This window comes from Lepisma saccharinum, chromosome 8, assembly GCF_977018435.1.
Source record: "Lepisma saccharinum chromosome 8, izLepSacc3.1, whole genome shotgun sequence".
Lineage (NCBI taxonomy): Eukaryota > Metazoa > Arthropoda > Insecta > Zygentoma > Lepismatidae > Lepisma > Lepisma saccharinum.
The window spans coordinates 44,822,070-44,842,982 of record NC_139236.1 but is presented as its reverse complement, the minus strand read 5'-3'; the positions used below and the strand labels follow the sequence as shown (position 1 = coordinate 44,842,982).

The 20,913-nt window shown below is 38.2% G+C and overlaps 1 protein-coding gene across 1 annotated transcript in view; it reads right to left on the bottom strand.

Annotated features, from left to right (window-relative positions):
- Window positions 1-6,563: 6,563 nt before the first annotated feature.
- The window catches only part of sxc (O-linked N-acetylglucosamine (GlcNAc) transferase sxc), a 129,842-nt gene continuing 115,492 nt past the window's right edge, over window positions 6,564-20,913 (bottom strand). The window contains exons 16-18 of the mRNA XM_083126574.1: window positions 19,396-19,648; window positions 9,269-9,392; window positions 6,564-7,639 (exon numbers count right to left, since the gene is read on the bottom strand). Coding sequence (XP_082982700.1) covers window positions 7,486-7,639; window positions 9,269-9,392; window positions 19,396-19,648 — 531 coding nt within the window. The 3' untranslated portion in view covers window positions 6,564-7,485. The remainder of the gene's footprint in view (window positions 7,640-9,268; window positions 9,393-19,395; window positions 19,649-20,913) is intronic.

Below are 20,913 nucleotides of genomic sequence, written 5' to 3'. Positions count from 1 at the left end.
GATTTCAACACCTAGCATACAGAGAGAGAGAGATGACATCTCACATACCACAGTGTTGCAGAAGTTTAGAGACGGGATCCAAACACCACAGAACATAGTGGACGGCCGAGAACCGCTACCGATGTGGAAATAGCAACGGCAATCGTGACATCCTTGGTGAAGAGCCTGAAACGCAGTACTCAACACTTGGCGTCAGTGTGAGGAGTCAGAGATCCATACTCCTGGTGTTGCATACGAACAAATGGCACCCCTAGAAAATTCCAATGTAGCAGTTCATAACTGAGGATGACCCAGGCAGGCGTGTACAGTTAGCAGACTGGGCTTTGGCTAGGTGCAATGAGGATCCCATGTTCAGGAAAGTGTTCTGTTTAGCGATGATTCTTTGTGAACAGTGAGGTAAACGAACAGAAGCATCATTATTGGTCAGATATCACCCCATCATGGACAGATCTTCATAGGGAAATTGGTACAGAAAAGGTAAATGATGTGGTGTGGGATATGGAATACCCAAATCATGGGACCTGTCTTCATCCATGGAAACTTGAATAGGGAGCGGTATCTGAACATTCTTCAGGAAGAGGTAGGTGTTCCCTTTAACATGATGGCAAGCTTCCGTACTATGCTTTATGTCAAACAGTGGTTGGATGAGCAGTTCCCAGGTCAATCATTTGGTCGGAGAGGATCCACTGAGTGGCCACCCCATTCTCCGAACCTTACATCCCTTGACTTCTACCTTTGGGGGTCATCATAAGGACTGGTGGAAACATCTTGCAGTTTGTGTGGCACAGAATGGGCAACACACAGAGCACAGCACATGTTGTAGCATGCCAAATGTGAACTTCAAATGTCACAATATCCTCACCAAATAAAGTTAGGGGAAAAATAACCACCCCCCCTTCCCATTTGAAAATCTGGAGGTAATTCCAAGATGGCCACCATGATGCATACTAGCCCCATCTGGTGTGCACCATTACCCATATCCAAAGTTTCTCCACCATTACCCATATCCAAAGTTTCTCATCATCCTCCGTCAAGATGTTTCAAATTAAAAGGGTGGTGCTGGACTTTTGCCTCACCCTGTATATCAAATATATTTTATTACATACATTTTTTCACCTTTTGGCACACTGGTGCAAGAACCCAGTATTGAAGCACTAGCTAGTACTGGTTAAGTGATGTCAAAAGGGTAATCTTGGACTGGTAAGGAAGAGTTGTTTTTATCGTCATGGTGTAGTTTTAGAGATCCTGTTTTTAACCTACTGTCATGTGCAGAGGGAAGGCGAGGCATCGGGAGATGTGGCGATGACCAAGTAAAACGTTAAAAATATTGCATTTTAAATATCTGAGAGAAGAACTAAAAAAAAAAAAAGTCAGGATATTCGCATATTTGGGTGAAATAAGCCAAGCGATAGCATGAAACAGAACAAAATATGCAAGAGATTCGCTAAAGTTTAGTGCATCGAAATGAGGACCCAGTACTACCCCTTGCACCAAATCCAAGTTTCATATTGAAGGCAATGGGTGTTGCATGGCTCAGCTCATCACAGAATGGTGCGAATCTCTCTGGTCTCTGCCAGTGCCGAGAACAGTCGAACGCTTCCGAACAGACAGACCTTCCGACATGGTCCAACAACCTTGACTCCCCCTCATTTTTTTAGGTCTGGGTCATAACAGGTCTTTTTTCAGCCCCCATCACCATGTTTACAGCCACACTGAGGGTTTCTCTGGAGACATCAAGATTCTTCTGAGTGTCCAGTGGTGTGCTCTACGAGGGGTTGGTGAGGCTCATAATCCCAGCTTAGGCTCAATATAAAAATAAGACTGTCAAAGGTAGAAAAAGATGGCAAAATGATGAATGATTAGTAAATAAAAAGTCCTGGGCATGCCACTGCAAATATCTGCTATTTCCACTTGTTCAGTTAAGAGGAAAAACACATATTGAACAATATAATCATATTTATTTAATAATTCTCACCGTATGGGATAGAATTATGTATTTTGTAGTCATTAGATCTGTAGTATGAGCTTTTACGTTGAATTGGCAATGACCTTGGCGTTTATCGTAGAAATATATTATTTTCCATTTGCGAGAAAAATTATCTGCGAAAGCAATATGCGATAAAAACTGTAAAGCCACTGCTGTATGTTGGTCGCACGCAAATGAATACTGCTTGGGTGTGTCTATTTGAAGACTTTCAGTTAGTAGCATATTCTGAAAATCTGATCTGGTTTACTGTGCGTGTTTATCTAAATTAACAGAAACAGAAGTCTTGACTACTTAAAATTTTCTGGCAATTTCTATATTCTTCATAAAATCTCCCTTATGTAGCAACACTGCCTCCGTCAAGTACAGCACAAAGCTGCATTTGCACAACAAAATTCACCCCTGCATGCAACTACCATATTTGCACTCTTCGGCGGGTGTAATTTTAACCTTGCAAATGCACCATGTCCCACATTTAGGTGAGAAATCTCCACTTCTATTCATCTGATCCTAATGTACAGATATAATGCACATATTTACTTTTCTGCAGTGAATTATGACAGATTTGAAATGTGACAATCTCAGTTCAGACATTCTGTATAATCTTCAAGACTTAATTAGAATAAGTATTCTATTATTAGCTATTGTTAACTGTGATGAGGAATGATGATTACATGAAACTGATGACAGATCAAGATCAAAAACCCAATAAAATCATCCATATCAAAACTATAATATATGGGTAGTTTTGCTCTAAACTGGCCATGACAAACCAAGTTTTAGTACTGTACAGGCTATATTCCGTGATGCAACTTTAATTGGTTTTCTGATTAATTTCAAAGGAACACTGACTTCATTAACAAAGGATGTCGCACACTACCTCTCTCCCAGACCTTTGTTAACGAAGGCAGTGGTCCTTCAAAATTAATCAGAAAACCAATCAAATTTGGAATGAGGAAATATGGAAGGAACATAACCTGTACCAAATATATTTTGTTTATTATTTATGAGCATAAACACATCATATGAGCAGGTGTTGAAAAATTTGTGGCCCGACCCAGAAGGAATGATGAAATTTCACAGTTACTCAACATACTTTCCTCGAAGCTCAATGCATTTCATGGGACGGTGCTCCACCTTTGCAGACAACTAAAGAAAAAAAAATACCTGAAATATGCTCCTCACAGCAATGTTTCATAGCAGTGACCACCTCCTGATCAAAAAAGTTTGGGAAAGAGAAAGTAGTCTGATGAAGCAACATCAGGGAATGGGGGGGAGGATGATCAAGAGACAAAGTCTAAGTCACTCAGTTTCAGCTGTGTTTGCAATGCTCGATGAGCTGGGGCATTGTCGTGGAGGAACAGAACTCCTTTTTGAGCTTTCCATGGCATTGCTGCTTTACAATCTCCTTCTGTCGAGCGAGTAATGATCATGCGCTTGCACTCCGGTACAGCAAGGCCAGCAGTGGTGGCACACAGCATAACTGTTACAAATTAATTCATTAACTTTTGGTTTCACATTATTTCTTCTGGGTTGCCTCAACAGATTATCAACCTCCAAGACTTCAAGGTTCTCCTTTTATGATATGGGGCCATCAACACCCTATCGTGGCATGTTGACAAAACATCTGCTTGGTATCACCCTGGCCATCCTGTAGCCTGAGTACAATGCCACCAGGAGCCCGAGAAATCCCCTGGTGACCTTGAAGGGTTTAATGGGAGAGCATTTGTGCTGGGGCAAATTTTGTTTTCCAGCCCGTAAGGGATGGAAGAAAGCAGAATGTGCCATCGGTTCTGCTGCTGATGTACTCAGTGTTGCGAACTGCACGATTTAAGTGTTCAAGTGTACTGTATACTGTCAGCAATGTAGCATATCCACCAAGCTAGTTAAAATTTATATTCGTAAATAAACTATAATCTGGCCAGTATAAGTAATATGCCGTTCTTATCCCAGAAATATGACCCAAAGATCTTCCCTGCAAACTTTGTGCTTTGAACTTCTTGGGATGAGGTGAACCATAGTGTTGACATTCCATCAACTGTTGTTTTGTCTCTGGATCAAGGTAACAGAACCAGGTTTCGTCCATTATTTGAAGTTATCAAAATGGGACATGATTTTCCTGGATGCCTCCACCCTTTCATATTTGTGGTTTGCGGACAGATTTTTGGTACCTATTTCGCTGCGAGTTTGCGTATGTCCAGATCATAGTGAAATATGGCACCATTGCATTCCCGTGAAATGGCCAGTCATTCCCACATGGCATTTCACTGATATGCAGCAGTTGTCAAGAATCAGGTCACGAATTCATCCATTGAGAATTCACCATATTTAAACATGAAGCGGGTGGTAGTAGGATGGGTAAAAAGGAGAAGACACCTGTAGGGTAGACTTGCCCTGGAACAACAATTTCATCACAGTCCTGGTTTCTGTATTTGTAAATTTTCCTTGCTGGGCATATATATGCTCACTTCATAGGCTTTTAAAAAAATAGGAAAGGCTTCGATTAACGCTCTGATTTTTCATACGTGAACATACAAGGATATGCACTTTTAACCTTTTGCCGCCCAAGGCCTTTTTCACATGTAAGCCTCTCTGTCCAGAGACGATTTTGAGCAAAATGCAGAGTTTCAATTAAATGAGTGTAGATCGGAGGCTAATTGCCCTAGAGAGATGAGTGATATACCGTCGTACGCGGAATGAACCAGAGATTCAGACTATATGAATTTTTTTTTGCAAATTCGGCGTATATGTGGCGGGGGGCTAAGTCTCAAAATTCCAAAATTTCGGCAAAAAAAATTGTTCCCCCACCCTCCCCTCAAGCAAAAAGTACATGACAGTGTCGACATGCACATGGAAATAATCGCTAACATGTAAGGAACACAAAAATATTTGCATTATTATCATATGACCAATGTAACTTGAGTTATACCCCCCAAAAGGAATGGTCGGCACGCCACTGATTCAAGCTTCAAAATGCAGTGGTACCTTGAAATGACTTTAGCTCAGAGACTATTTGCCCTGGAGATATGAACGATATACCGAATGAATCAGAGATTCAGGCAATATATAATTTATGCACATTCGGCGCACAAATGGAGGGGGAAAGAGGGAAAATTCGATTTTTTTTTTTAAAAAAATTGGGCTTCTCCCCCCCAAAAAAAAGGATATGAAAAGTTCAAAATGCACATAGAAATTATCGCTAGCACACTTTTCACAAACACGTAGATGACAAAAAAGTCCTTGGAAGTATGTCACTTCAGTCAAAAAATATCCTCCCACTTGGGCACAAAACGACACACACCTAGGCACAACTTTCACGGACGAAAAGCTAGAACGCCGATTCTTGCAGCTGCTTGACATTTTATTTTTAGACAATGCTGGGTGACCTCTGTTCAACATTGTGGAACACTTGTGCTCACAAACAAAGGTTTCCTTCAGCTTGCTTCGAATTCCCATTCTCACAACGCAGATTCAACAACCAGTTTTCCCCCTCCCCCACCCCACCCCCTGCTTCCGCCCTCACGGGAAACTTTCATTTTGACATCGGATACTTATAAACAAGCTTCCTTCGAACGCAGATAACAGGAGGGAGTGAAAAGCATTGCTTTAGAACAACAAAGCCGGTCTTCCTTTGTCGGCAAAAATTTGACGATGAAATAAGCCGCAAAAGAGAAGTACCTTTTCCCCCTCCATTTTCATGAAGACAAAAAAAATGCAAGAAACCATTTCTGTTAAATACATGTGTTAGGAACAATATAAAAAAATAAAATCGAAATTCTAGCCAAAAATAGAAAAGTTATAACGTAAAAACTTCGACCTTGACAACGTCTCGATCGAGATGCTTGGGACAGTGAGGGTTACATTTGGGTATCTCGTTCGAGATGCTTGGGCGGCAAAAGGTTAAGACACAATATGATCTTGCTTCAAATTGTTTGGGAACATTGTTGGGCCACAAGCTTTTCAGCAGCCCCTTATACAACAAACTAGAAATAATTCATATCATATCTAGTTTGTTGTGCTAGCAAAAGTCTTACAAACTTGAACTCCAAAAAAAGGAAAGAATGTTAGCTGAGCCACAGTATATCCACAAACTCATCCTTAAAAACTAAAAATCATATCACTTATATACAGCCTTAAAGTTGGGTTAATTTTCTGGAGTGATATGAAAATTGGAACAGAATGAGGGAGGTGAATAATATACATTTATAATTTCATGATATTTTTCCTACCTTATAACTGAACATAAAAACAACACAATGGACCAAATGAACTAATTTAATTATTGTTGACAAAATAGCATCAGCAGTCAGAAATGAATATTTTCTTCTATCCATTGTTCAGTTGAGTTATCAAACTTCACATTGAATGTTCCACAATTAAGAAAATTCATTTCCATTCTATTTTAAAAAGCTTCCATGTACAATAAGGTTATTGGATACTTAAGGAATCTACAGTTTGTGTATTAAGAGTAATTTTCAGTGTGTATGAACTGCATCTTCCTTAATTATTTGAGGAATGTTTGATTCAGATATAGATAATATCTCAGAAATTAACAGCAAGCAGAATTAAAACTACCCTCTACATATTTCACAAAGGTCACATTTATTTGGTTGAAACGAAATATAGCATTGCGAAATTATTACAACAGGACAAATAAAAGTGCTGCTTGTCGCGGAACAGTGTAACGAGGTAAATTAAATTATCACTTGCCCCATTCCAACTTTGACCAGCAAACGACAGTTGGATTCCGGCCACCAAAACACAGATAAAGACAAAACGGGGGAGGGACCCAAATGCTTCTCGCACAAGCAGCACTTTCACCGTCACGCAAAGCAATATGATAGACTAAAACGAAGTCACAGGAGATTAAGCACACTTACAAAATAAAAGTATCTCCTCAGTCAATTTATCCTGAGACGACAAAGCAGGAAGAGAATATGAAGACAATCACATGTTATCTGTTGCAAATGCACACGATCTGATGATCATATCAGTCCTAATAACAAGGGATGATCAGAAACTCATTCCTTTCTTTTGCACATGCTCACTCGCTCTTTCTTACAAGACTATAAATTACTATACTATAGCTCTCTTCCACACCGTCTTAAGGTCTGATATTTCACTTCAAAAAAACAGGAACACATGTTATGACTGAGCGCAATCTGAGAGCACCCAACATACTCAGAACTTAAATCACTTCTGCAAAAATACACTATATTACAGTCTTTTAATGAAATGATGATGGAGCTACTTACAAACAATACTGTCCACAGATGCACAAGAAATTTTACAATGCAAAGCAACCTGACTTTTTTTTTGTGGTACTTATACATATGAAAGACAGTTCGTATGAACGATGCATTTTCTTTAAATGTGCATTATGAATGGTAGAGAATTTAACATACGATCGAAAATTTTTCAAAAAAATATTAATTACATATTTCCCCCCTTTTTTAAGCACAAAGGCTTCAGCTATTATAATGCACACTGTCATTGAGCTTCTAGTTGTCAGGGATGTGATCAGGCTTCTCTCCCCGTGCGTGTCTGTCCCACATTTTCTGGAACAACTTCTCCATGCCTTGTGCATAAGCCTTGCAGTCGAAGAGAGGACTATCAGTTCGGGCTCGCCACACTTTTGCCCTCATGGCTTTCAGGCTGGTGAAGAGAAATCAATTAGTATACATGATTTTGTTTCTACAACTTTATGATATTTTAATTACTTATGGACAGTTTCAAGTTTTTAAAAAAATGAAAAATAAAAGCAAAATTTAATGTTGTCATACCAGGTTAGTAAAAAGAGGAGCATATTTCAAAATGTTATTTCCATCAAACCATACATGACAGGAATGTAATCTGCACATCACTGAACAGAGGAAAGTTCCAAGTTTGAAATTTGCTTATGAGGAGGTGGCTGTTTGTTGAATATATGGCAGAATTCATGTTGCACAATGGATTCACACTTTGCAAATTTTAGCACACAAAACTACTTTTTCTGTGGCATCGTCATTTACTTGTAACGAGAAAAAGAACATCATTGTTAGTGCATGAACGAAACCAACTGCCAATGATGTGCAGATTATGTTTCTATCGTTTATTGTTTGTTAAAAATAACATTTTGAAATCTGCCCCTTTTTTACTAACCCTGTAGAATCATTGAAACAAACTCATTAGGGTAGACAACCCCTTTCCCCAAGGAAACAATGGAAGGTACTACACCATGCAGGATTGCCCTTCAATAAGGGGTATAAATTTTAAAATTTCAGTGTGCATTTCATAATTCCATAACACTAAATTTCTCCATTTTTAATATACATTTCTAAATAAGTACAGTCCATTACCAAAAATTAGCACCACTTCGAAAAACTGTAATATTTTCTGATACAATAGCTATTACAAACTGCTTCTTGGTACACACAAACCAAATGAACTAAATTTAATGTAATGCATATAGCAGGTTAGTCAATTTTTAAAATATATAAACGGTGGGAAATAATTGAAATTACATAGAAAATAGCTGGTAGGAAAAAACAACAACAACAAAACACTATTTCCCTCAAGTTTTGGGGGTGAATTTTCAGAATTTCCCAACATACAACAGTGTTTCAATTGGACCACCATCACTTTCCAATAAATTTGGGGCGATGCAGTGATTGCCAAAGTTAACCAACTGCAAGAAAGAGTCCCACCCCACTTGTGTCTGGATTCCTTCTCCCTCTGCATGAATACAAATTTCCTGATCTTTCCAGGTTTTCCAAATAATTGCAAACAAGTTTTCAAAATACTTTGTATTGTTTTAAATTAATCTAACCCACATTGCATACAATAGCTGGTTCTAGTTACAAGAGACTCCAACTTGAAACAAAGCATTCTTGTCACACAAGAAACACCTGATGGGGTCACAGCCCCTTCTGAAACTTTGGAAAATCAAAATTTTCAAATGACCCCTAATTACCATTTTTGTCATTGAACAACTTTCAAATTAAATTGAAGGTTAAAAATTGTTATTACAATATATTTTATTGTGTATCCTGTTCCTGCTGGAATGCTGCCCCCTCTGAAGATAATTTCTGCGTGTGCCAGCGGCTGCAGCAACACAATGTTTATAAGCAAGTAAAAATTCATCGAGTTTTCTAGGTCAGCAGGAAACCTGTTCTGGCATTTACAGGAATAATGTTACTGTCAACAACAATGTTTCAAGGTTTCGGTCCGAGAAAACACACACTAATAAACAGCAGAGGTCACGTCTTAATTTAATGAAATGAAATAATGCAAAATGTTACTTACTACTCATGGTCTGTTCCCAGTCTAATTGCTATGTCCTGATATTCTTGCCGTGAACGTGATATAAGTTCAGGGCAACCTAAAGTTACTAGCTGGGAAGCTGCTACGCGAGATGCTAAAGTTTCACCTGCAACAAGTGTTAATAAATAAATACACAAATAGTGTAAATACTATAAATATCTCACAAACAAAAATTACTATGGGAATTTGCTGATCTTATATTTAAGTTCACTACATACATGCATGGTAGTCTGTTTAAGTTGACATTGAAATCAAACTAACTACAAATTCCAGACAGGACTACTCAACTACAGTGATAGTCTCAACCACTAGGTTATCCAAGAGAAACAGATCTCATTGTGTCGTTTTTTTTCCCTTTTTTTCTTGCATCACTTTTCTATCTAGAGTAATTGCAATGACGACAACAAAAAGACGAGGAAACAAGTGTGACTGCCGTACCAAACCTATACTCCATTCTGGGAATATCTGGAGGAAGCTATAAGACACTTCCTCTCTATCATTATGCTTATGTGTGTGCCAATATATGCACATGTATTTTGCCTCGTATGCTAAAAAAAATTGTGTACGCAGTAAGAGCAGCATTAGAGTGCCAACCACAATTAGTGAAAATAATGTTCAGATTAAGTTATAGAGTCAATTCAAAGTTATTGTTTAAAAAAATAAAATTACTGTAACAAAACAAATACTGTAAGATTCAACAAGATTAGATAATTTATTGTAATGTTAATATGATCAAATAAGATTCAACAAGATTAGATAATTTATTGTAATATTAATATGATCAAATAATCTACAAAATGTACTTCATATCAATTTCAGTTTTCTAACTGTACTTTCTCCTGGTAAAAAAATTACATACGTTCATAGACAAAAAATGTACGTTTACAAGCTTTACATTTAAAATGTGCGTTGTGAACCAAAAATTCTTCTTTGTTTGTAAATAATTATATTACTTCATTAAAACCAAATATTGAAGAGTTTTAAACCATCTTATGTATTAAAAAGTAAAAACCAGAACATGTGTTACAGTTCTTGCTCAAATCATGCACGACTGAGTTTTTGAATTAAATTATATGCCTAAACAATATACTTCTGCATGCTAAATATCACCAATATTTGTTTTAGTACTTTAAGAAATAAATAATAATAATAATAATAATAATCCTTTGCGCTACAGCCCATGAAGGGCCTTGGCTTACAGGTTTTAGTTCTATTTTTGCATTTGGTACCAAACCCAAATTGATGTTTCTTGATACTTATGTGATGTCATTTTTCCTGTGTGATCATCACCATTATCCTTTCAGAAACATGGCTTTTTTTTTTAACAAATCATTACCAGTCCCGGAGGAACCACATTGCACTAAGAACTATAACATGCTGATAATGTGCGAATTACTCACAAATAAATATAAACTAAAAAGCAAAAAGATTAAAAATCAGCAACTTACGTGTGTGAGTATGAGATTTTTCGTACTACGTTTCGGAGGTTACACTACCTCCTTCTTCAGGTTGAAATGATGTTATTCAGACACCTAACATGGTGCCTCGTCGTGAAAGTGAAGGTTAAGGATTTAGGTTAAAATGTAGTATGAAGGACACTTTCTAAAAAAGAAACGAATGTAAATTACACATCTAAAACCGCGTAATCCCATAAAAACAAAAGAACGTCCAAGGTTGAAGTCGGTGAACTGCCGACCAATGCTCGGGGTATGCGAATGCACGGTGTCAGCCCATAACTGGAGAAAGAAAACTTCTCCTCCTCAGTCCTTCCGAACTGGGGCTCGGGAGTCACCAATCCAAGGTGAAATCGACTTCCACCTCGGCGGCTTTCCTAACCTCAGGAGTAACACGGAAGCCCATCTCGTCCCTATTCACTGCGGCTTTGTCCCATTTTTTAAAGAAATTAACCCAGCCGTCTTCTAAATTCCCATCGTCCCTGTTAAGTTTGTTCCAATTTTTCGCGCATATATAGGCAGCTTCATATACATTTCTGTCCAATTTATTGTTAACCTCCCTTTTAGCAATCTTATGTCGGTTAACCAATATGTGTTCAGATAATCCTGTTTTGGGTATGCCCTCCTTTACGTCCTTATCATGCTCTCCCCACCTAGTTTGCATATTCCTCCCGGTCTGTCCCACATATTCCTTTCCGCATTCACACACTATCCTATATACTCCCTTCCGCTCTTCAGGGTTATTGCGCCCATCCCCCCTCCCTTTCTTATAAGAGGTAAAATGTTTTTCAATACTTCGGGGTGCTCTTATCCCACATTTAATCCCGTAACCCCTCACGGACTTTTCAATTTTCTCGGAGACACCCTTAAAGTATGGGATCCCGACAAAACATGTGTTCTTTTCACCGTTTCCTACCTCAGTTTTTTCCCCCTCTTTGCCATTTTGCGATGCTTCCTGCCTAACAATCTTTTTTGCTTTTCTAGCTACTTTTTCCAGGTCGCGGATAGTATACCCATTCTTTACCCCTACTTTCCTTATCCATTCTTCTTCCTTCTCTTTCTCTTTTTCGTCGTTGCATAGTCTTTCGGCGCGAATGAAAAAGTTAAGAAAAACATTTAATTTAGTCCTATTCGAATGTTGGGACCTCTTATGGAGGTACAGCTCTCCAGCCAACGGTTTATGAAAGACCCCGGTTACGATCCGTTGTCCGGTTTTAGTAAGGCACAAGTCAAGAAAGTGGATCTTTCCGTTGGCCATATCTTCTCTAGTAAATCCAATTCTGGGGTCCTGCCTCCCCAATTGGTCGAAAATGCTGTCAAGCTTGATTTCATTCCCTATGATGAGGATGTCATCCACGTACCTCCCATAATATTTTACTCCCCCCCCCCCTACATGTTCCATAGCGGCCTTTTCGACGTAGTGCATGAAGATGTTGGCCACAAGGCCCGAGATGGGATTGCCCATGGCCAACCCTTCTTTTTGTCGGAAGATTTTATCGTTAACATAGAAGTAATTGTACCCCGTAATGAGAAAAAACCATCGGACATACTCCCAGGCGATCAAGATTTCGACGTTTTGGTCAATTAGCCATCTATACAAACAATCTCCAGCTTTGTCCCGGGGGACACTGGGGTACAGATTAATAACGTCGAAACTACAGATTACGTCCCGTTCATCTATGGTGAGTTTCTCAATAGTTTCTTTGACCATGAGAGAGTTTTTGACGCTATACGGGGTGTCCATATTCATTTTTCCCATCCTTTTAATCATCTCTTTAGCTAAACCATATCCCGGATGGGCATACATGGGGATAATAGGTCTGAGGGGTATCCCTTCCTTATGGGTCTTAGGTATCCCAAAGGCCGTAGGAATATTCCCTTCCTTAACCCCCTTAAGTAATTTCTTTTTTTCCGTGCTTCCCAAGGTAAAACTGGTTTCAATGCCTTTCCTGATTTCTCGTTTGATTTTACTAATGGGGTTAACTTTGATTTCCTCGTAGTCATTACCTCTAAAGCTATCTTCCAACTTACTATGGTATTCCCCTTTCCCGATAATAACCATCTTGTTTTCTTTGTCCGATCTAACCAAATACACGTCACTTTGTTTAACCCATTCTTTCACATTACGAAGACTCCCCCTAAGCTTACTTTCCGTTTTCCCCTTTGGAGCCCTATAATTGGTAATGGGTGGGCCTTGTTCCCTTATGCTTAGGTGCATTTGTTCATCTATAATGTCACGAATTTTTACCCTGACATTGGATTTATCTTCTTTTTCGTCTAATTTTCCTACTATTTTCTCCGCCGCAATGACGAATTCCTCTTTTTCGAAGTTTTCATCCCTAATGGCAAACTTATGCCCCATTTTCATAATCTCCGCTAAGGCTTTGGGGGGTTGAAGTTTTGTTAGATTTAAAATATTGGCTTTATTTTCATCCCCTTTTCCGTGCCTATTCTCTCCCTCCTTAACCCCTTCGTTAATTCCCAATTTATTTAATTTTCTCCTAATTGTTTCGATATTAGGAGAAAATTAAATAAATTGGGAATTAACGAAGGGGTTAAGGAGGGAGAGAATAGGCACGGAAAAGGGGATGAAAATAAAGCCAATATTTTAAATCTAACAAAACTTCAACCCCCCAAAGCCTTAGCGGAGATTATGAAAATGGGGCATAAGTTTGCCATTAGGGATGAAAACTTCGAAAAAGAGGAATTCGTCATTGCGGCGGAGAAAATAGTAGGAAAATTAGACGAAAAAGAAGATAAATCCAATGTCAGGGTAAAAATTCGTGACATTATAGATGAACAAATGCACCTAAGCATAAGGGAACAAGGCCCACCCATTACCAATTATAGGGCTCCAAAGGGGAAAACGGAAAGTAAGCTTAGGGGGAGTCTTCGTAATGTGAAAGAATGGGTTAAACAAAGTGACGTGTATTTGGTTAGATCGGACAAAGAAAACAAGATGGTTATTATCGGGAAAGGGGAATACCATAGTAAGTTGGAAGATAGCTTTAGAGGTAATGACTACGAGGAAATCAAAGTTAACCCCATTAGTAAAATCAAACGAGAAATCAGGAAAGGCATTGAAACCAGTTTTACCTTGGGAAGCACGGAAAAAAAGAAATTACTTAAGGGGGTTAAGGAAGGGAATATTCCTACGGCCTTTGGGATACCTAAGACCCATAAGGAAGGGATACCCCTCAGACCTATTATCCCCATGTATGCCCATCCGGGATATGGTTTAGCTAAAGAGATGATTAAAAGGATGGGAAAAATGAATATGGACACCCCGTATAGCGTCAAAAACTCTCTCATGGTCAAAGAAACTATTGAGAAACTCACCATAGATGAACGGGACGTAATCTGTAGTTTCGACGTTATTAATCTGTACCCCAGTGTCCCCCGGGACAAAGCTGGAGATTGTTTGTATAGATGGCTAATTGACCAAAACGTCGAAATCTTGATCGCCTGGGAGTATGTCCGATGGTTTTTTCTCATTACGGGGTACAATTACTTCTATGTTAACGATAAAATCTTCCGACAAAAAGAAGGGTTGGCCATGGGCAATCCCATCTCGGGCCTTGTGGCCAACATCTTCATGCACTACGTCGAAAAGGCCGCTATGGAACATGTAGGGGGGGGGGGAGTAAAATATTATGGGAGGTACGTGGATGACATCCTCATCATAGGGAATGAAATCAAGCTTGACAGCATTTTCGACCAATTGGGGAGGCAGGACCCCAGAATTGGATTTACTAGAGAAGATATGGCCAACGGAAAGATCCACTTTCTTGACTTGTGCCTTACTAAAACCGGACAACGGATCGTAACCGGGGTCTTTCATAAACCGTTGGCTGGAGAGCTGTACCTCCATAAGAGGTCCCAACATTCGAATAGGACTAAATTAAATGTTTTTCTTAACTTTTTCATTCGCGCCGAAAGACTATGCAACGACGAAAAAGAGAAAGAGAAGGAAGAAGAATGGATAAGGAAAGTAGGGGTAAAGAATGGGTATACTATCCGCGACCTGGAAAAAGTAGCTAGAAAAGCAAAAAAGATTGTTAGGCAGGAAGCATCGCAAAATGGCAAAGAGGGGGAAAAAACTGAGGTAGGAAACGGTGAAAAGAACACATGTTTTGTCGGGATCCCATACTTTAAGGGTGTCTCCGAGAAAATTGAAAAGTCCGTGAGGGGTTACGGGATTAAATGTGGGATAAGAGCACCCCGAAGTATTGAAAAACATTTTACCTCTTATAAGAAAGGGAGGGGGGATGGGCGCAATAACCCTGAAGAGCGGAAGGGAGTATATAGGATAGTGTGTGAATGCGGAAAGGAATATGTGGGACAGACCGGGAGGAATATGCAAACTAGGTGGGGAGAGCATGATAAGGACGTAAAGGAGGGCATACCCAAAACAGGATTATCTGAACACATATTGGTTAACCGACATAAGATTGCTAAAAGGGAGGTTAACAATAAATTGGACAGAAATGTATATGAAGCTGCCTATATATGCGCGAAAAATTGGAACAAACTTAACAGGGACGATGGGAATTTAGAAGACGGCTGGGTTAATTTCTTTAAAAAATGGGACAAAGCCGCAGTGAATAGGGACGAGATGGGCTTCCGTGTTACTCCTGAGGTTAGGAAAGCCGCCGAGGTGGAAGTCGATTTCACCTTGGATTGGTGACTCCCGAGCCCCAGTTCGGAAGGACTGAGGAGGAGAAGTTTTCTTTCTCCAGTTATGGGCTGACACCGTGCATTCGCATACCCCGAGCATTGGTCGGCAGTTCACCGACTTCAACCTTGGACGCTCTTTTGTTTTTATGGGATTGCGCGGTTTTAGATGTGTAATTTACATTCGTTTCTTTTTTAGAAAGTGTCCTTCATACTACATTTTAACCTAAATCCTTAACCTTCACTTTCACGACGAGGCACCATGTTAGGTGTCTGAATAACATCATTTCAACCTGAAGAAGGAGGTAGTGTAACCTCCGAAACGTAGTACGAAAAATCTCATACTCACACACGTAAGTTGCTGATTTTTAATCTTTTTGCTTTTTAGTTTACTAAGAACTATTGTAAAATGATAATGGATCATTTGTGATACGGTTCCACATTATCTCATGTTGTGATGCATATTAAATTTCAGATAGCAACTCTGGAAAACAAGCAATTCTCTTTCACTTCTCGCCGTTTTCCGCCATTTTTTTCCCCTCCTGCAGCAATCGTGCCAGGTTCTGATTTTCATGAATACAATGGTTATTGATCAGACACTTATGTACTTAAAAAATTCTAGTTTTAAATATATAACTGTGGGAAAATGTGTGTATTGTACAAAAGTATAATAAAAATTGAATTTACATATTATAAGTTATCATTTATGAAATCTGTTAAAGGCTTTTTCGTATCTGGTTTGTACAATATTGTGCGACCCTTAACTGGTCTTTTGAAGATGGACAATTTGTAACATGTGGAATACCAGTAATGCCACAGATAAAACATTATCACATGTCCAAAAGTGGAATTATTTATCGGAAGTATCCAACATATTTTACAAATATCTTAATTTTAGACTAAAATTAATGAAATCAGAAAAAATCTCCTTGTAAGTTCAATTTGTCATACAAACCAAATTGTAAATACGTAATATTTCATACATTTCACTTTCTCAGTGTGCATATATATATATATATACACATATATAAAAAATATATGCAAAATTTTGCATGTATTAATAAAAATTGTCACAAATGCACCTTTACACATTTAAAGTCTTGTAACTATGTGACATTATTGTCACAAAGCAAACAAAAACAAGTCTCGAGAGGGTTCAACCATAGAATGCGCGAAGAGGAAAATGCAGCTGCAGCTACCAGCTGTTAGCAGCAGAGCATACCGCTTCTCTCTGATCACTAGCTTTCTCCCCTTCTCTACAGTTACATGCAGCTTCGCTCCACCATGATGGCTGGTAATGTTAAGACCTTCAAACAAGCTCGAATGATACATATTTTTTTTAAGGTTTTCGTTCCACTAGCTTTCACCATCCTATGACTGAGTGATTTTCCAATCCAAGGCACAATTCAACAATGTTACATGACTTGGAAAAGTGGTTGTGCAATAACTAGAACTGTATTTTAATGTAAGTTATGAAATAAGTGCATAAATATGGTAAAAACAGCAAAATTTTTCAAATATATATACTCCAAAATATGCTACAAATTCAGGTTCTTGTTCTAAATTCGTCAATTGTACTTGACAAATATTGGATGTATCCCAGTAGAGCGAGTTCAAAATCTATACTTTACATATTTCCACACATTTTTAACAACAAGAAGACACTCCATCGCTAATGTTTATGCAGACTAAAAGAGGAATCAGACAGCTGTTGTGACAAAAGAGAACTAGGAACTAGGATTGCTTAGGGATGTACGAGGATTCATTCTGCTTGTTCCCTCTATTTCATCGATTCACTGTTCATTACATCTTAGCAATTCATCCAGAGATGTACAAAAAGGAGCTTTACCTAATTCCAGAAGTTCTTGTACATGTGTGAACTAGTCTCCAGTGAATTCTGTCGAACGCATCCCACTATTTTACAAAAAAAATATTCTGAACTTCCATATCTGATAAATTGTTGCAGAAATATAATTTAGTCTGTATTTTTAAAGGAAAAAAATACCAGGGAAATCATTTATATGTAAATACCTATTTATGTATGAAGCTGAAATGAGTTCTATTTTCCTTATTTGTCCATATATTAGGTTTTGACTTATATTTTTACATATTTCCAAATTTCAGAACATTTCTCCACATATACTCCATATTCTTGCGAATAACTGACAAATTTTAAATACACCATCATTACTTCTTGCGATATTGAACCCAGTTTTAGTCAATATAAATTAGGGCTGAGCTGATACCGATGTATCGGCCAAATGAAAATAAGTTCCCTTTCAAAGGTTCACTCAGCTCTTCCAACTTACCTTTGGTTTTGGAAAAAAAAATTGTTGTGCATTTGTTAATGTGAACCTGTACTCAAGTATGTGATACAAAGATCCTTACGCAGATAAGATTCGCGGTTGAGTATCTTGCAAATCAAGGGCAACTTGAAATTATCCCCATAGGAGTTCCTTCGAAGCCTACCAAGCTTTGTTCCTACAGATGCGGTCTCGTGTAACAATAATCCTAATGAGGTTCCGGTAGCTAATGAGGCACCTGGTGTATTGTGGACATCTATCTCTCTTTTTAGAGACCTCCCGCAGTCAAAACAGTCATCCCCCTCGTGAGTGGTGGAATGTCTCAGACATAGTACACCCAACAGCGAATTGTCCATCACCATTTTCATTCGGTCTTAATTACACAGTGATGACAATGAATTGAAATAAAGATGCCAATAAGCAGAGAACAATGCCTGCTTCGAATCAAGATAGTTTCATTTCTTAAAACAACACAGGATGTAGAATAAAAAAATAGTGAAAATAGCGGTGGACAATTTGCCTACCATTATCTTTGCCGTTGACTGTACATAGAATATTCCTGGAAATTCACATACCTGGGCTAAGCCCCCTTTTACTTTCCAACTTTAGACTTTTGTTTGTCCAGACCTGGATAACTGGGTTTCAACAGGCATGTTTTGGCAGCACAGGGAACGTGGCAAGGGAACAATTTTCTTCGAATGACACAGTTGATGGCACTTACTTTCTGGAAAATGTAGTAATGTGTTTGGATTTCCTTACAAATCATTTTCCGATAGTATATTATATCGAAAGCAAAGTCACATCGATCGCCTGATATAGAATTTCGTTTACTAATTTTTATTCTTTTTCATAAAGGACAAAAAGACACTAGATTGGTTTCACATTACAGCTTTACTGTTAGTTTTAGTCTTTTAGACGTGTCCAGGGCTGGTAAATCACTAATTATTCTTGTATTCATGGATGATTTAATGTTAGCTTGGGAAGAGTGATCCCTTTGTTTTAGAGGAAGTTGAAGGGGCATGATCTCATTTTTCAACATTGAAAGAGAGGGGGACCACAACTATGATTACCTTGCTCTTAGCTGCACTTAATATTTCTCACATATTTGAAACATCTGATATCTAAACAAAATATTATAAAGTTGAGATGCATCGTTGGAAGAGAGCATCGTTTGGTGGGTTAATTTATTCATCGCCCCTCGTCAGAAATGCATACATATAAAATGTAATAATAATAAAAATTACACACACACGTGTGCATATAATTATCCTTTTTTATTTTAAATTTAAATTATACAAGAATCGGTATCGGTGGGTATCGGTTCAAAGTGGTATCAGCTCAGCCTTAATATAAATCCATCTTACGAGACAGCAGAAGGAAATTCAAGTTCGAACACTTACAACAAAACTTTGTTATTCATGATTTTGGAAACAGAAAATGAAAACACATTTTGTGTTGTCTTACAATTAATGTCTATGTAAGCGTACTGTATTTTATGTAGCTTGTGTAATGTCATATATTATAAAAGAGGTACATTTTTACAATTGGTGAAAATAACTAAATACGTATTTACATAGTTAGCACATTTTTACTAAATATAAATCAGTTCCCTGATAATTCAGAATGCTAGCAACAACATTAACACTGTGCATGGAGAATAATGAACTTTGAAAATTACCTGGTAACGTAACTACGGGAGTTCCAGTCCAAAGAACATCCATACTAGTTGTATGGCCATTGCAGAGCGGGGTATCAAGGCAGACATCAGCCAGCTGTCCCCGCCTGACATGCTCCTCCTTTGCAGCTACATTGCTAAACAAGATTCGACCTGGAGGTAGTCCCAGCTGTTGAGCTGCAGCCTGTAAATTGGGTTCGCCAACAGCTGGGAACCTCAACAGCCAGAGGACGGAATTTGGCACGTGCTTCAAAATCTGAAAACAAAAATGCATTCTGAAAATATCACGCTTACCTATGTCGACATTGACATCTGAACCATGGAAGTTCACACAATCATCTAGGAGTTATGGTATAATAATCCTATCTCCACCCTACCACTATTTCTTATGTTCGATCAACATCTATCTTAACAACCACCACCCACTATCTACAATTCCAACTCTGCTGCGAGTGCCATCTTATTGAATGCCTTTTACCTTCTGTGAACTTCCTCTGGCTACACTGCGATACCTATCACATGTTTTAATTAGGGTTGAGTTGACAATGATGTTGATGTATCGGTATCATCAATATTGTAAAGTATTGGTTGAAATTTTATCACAAATACTTTTCTGTTCTGAAGTTCCGTGCCTTGTCTGCAAAAATACCAGCACTTTTGCAGTTTAATTCTCCTGAAAATTGCATTAATTTGGTAAGAGCATTGTGGGGAGAAGTTGATTTTTATGATTAAATAGTTATTGTATGTGAAATTATCCACATGTTAAAACAATGCTCTAGTAGTTGATGGTATAGTTCAAATTAGTGGAATTCCGCAGTGCTTTTGATTCATTGATGTTTTAAGTTTACTTTATGCACAGATAGGCTAATTGGGACTGGATCTAGAGTTTAAAGAGGGATCTGAATCACTGTGCCTCGACCGAGTATCGAATCTGGGAATCCTTTATTACAAGGTGACAACGTTATACAATTACGCCATCAGGAGCCCCAGAATTCCATAGTGCAACCTCAATTTTATGTTTTTCATGGGACTAAGGTGAAGAACATAAAATGCTGGAAAATGTAAACTCTTACTGCATTTTGCTTCAATATAAAATATGGGAAAATGTAAAATCTGTATTTTCTGATCTATTTTGAACTAAAATTGACTCTTTTTAATTCAAACTCCAAGGGGACATGAAAAAGATTCGAATTATCCAAAATTAGATTTAAAAAAAAACAACAATTTAAAATGATTTCAAGGGGAATAAACTTGTTTGAATTACAGAGTTATTGGAATTATCCAAGTTCGAATTAAAAAGACTCCACTGTATTTTAAATTCTTTCAATTTCTCTATTATGCCATTGGGCAGAATAGTATCAGCTCAACCTTAGTTTTCATGTGATAATCTACCATGATCAAAACAAATAGGGGATCATGGGAAATATGACATGAACGAAGATGGACATGAAAGTGTTCCTTGACATGAAACAGCAACATTGGTGTATGAAGACACGTGACTCAGTCATGGGAATGCCAGTA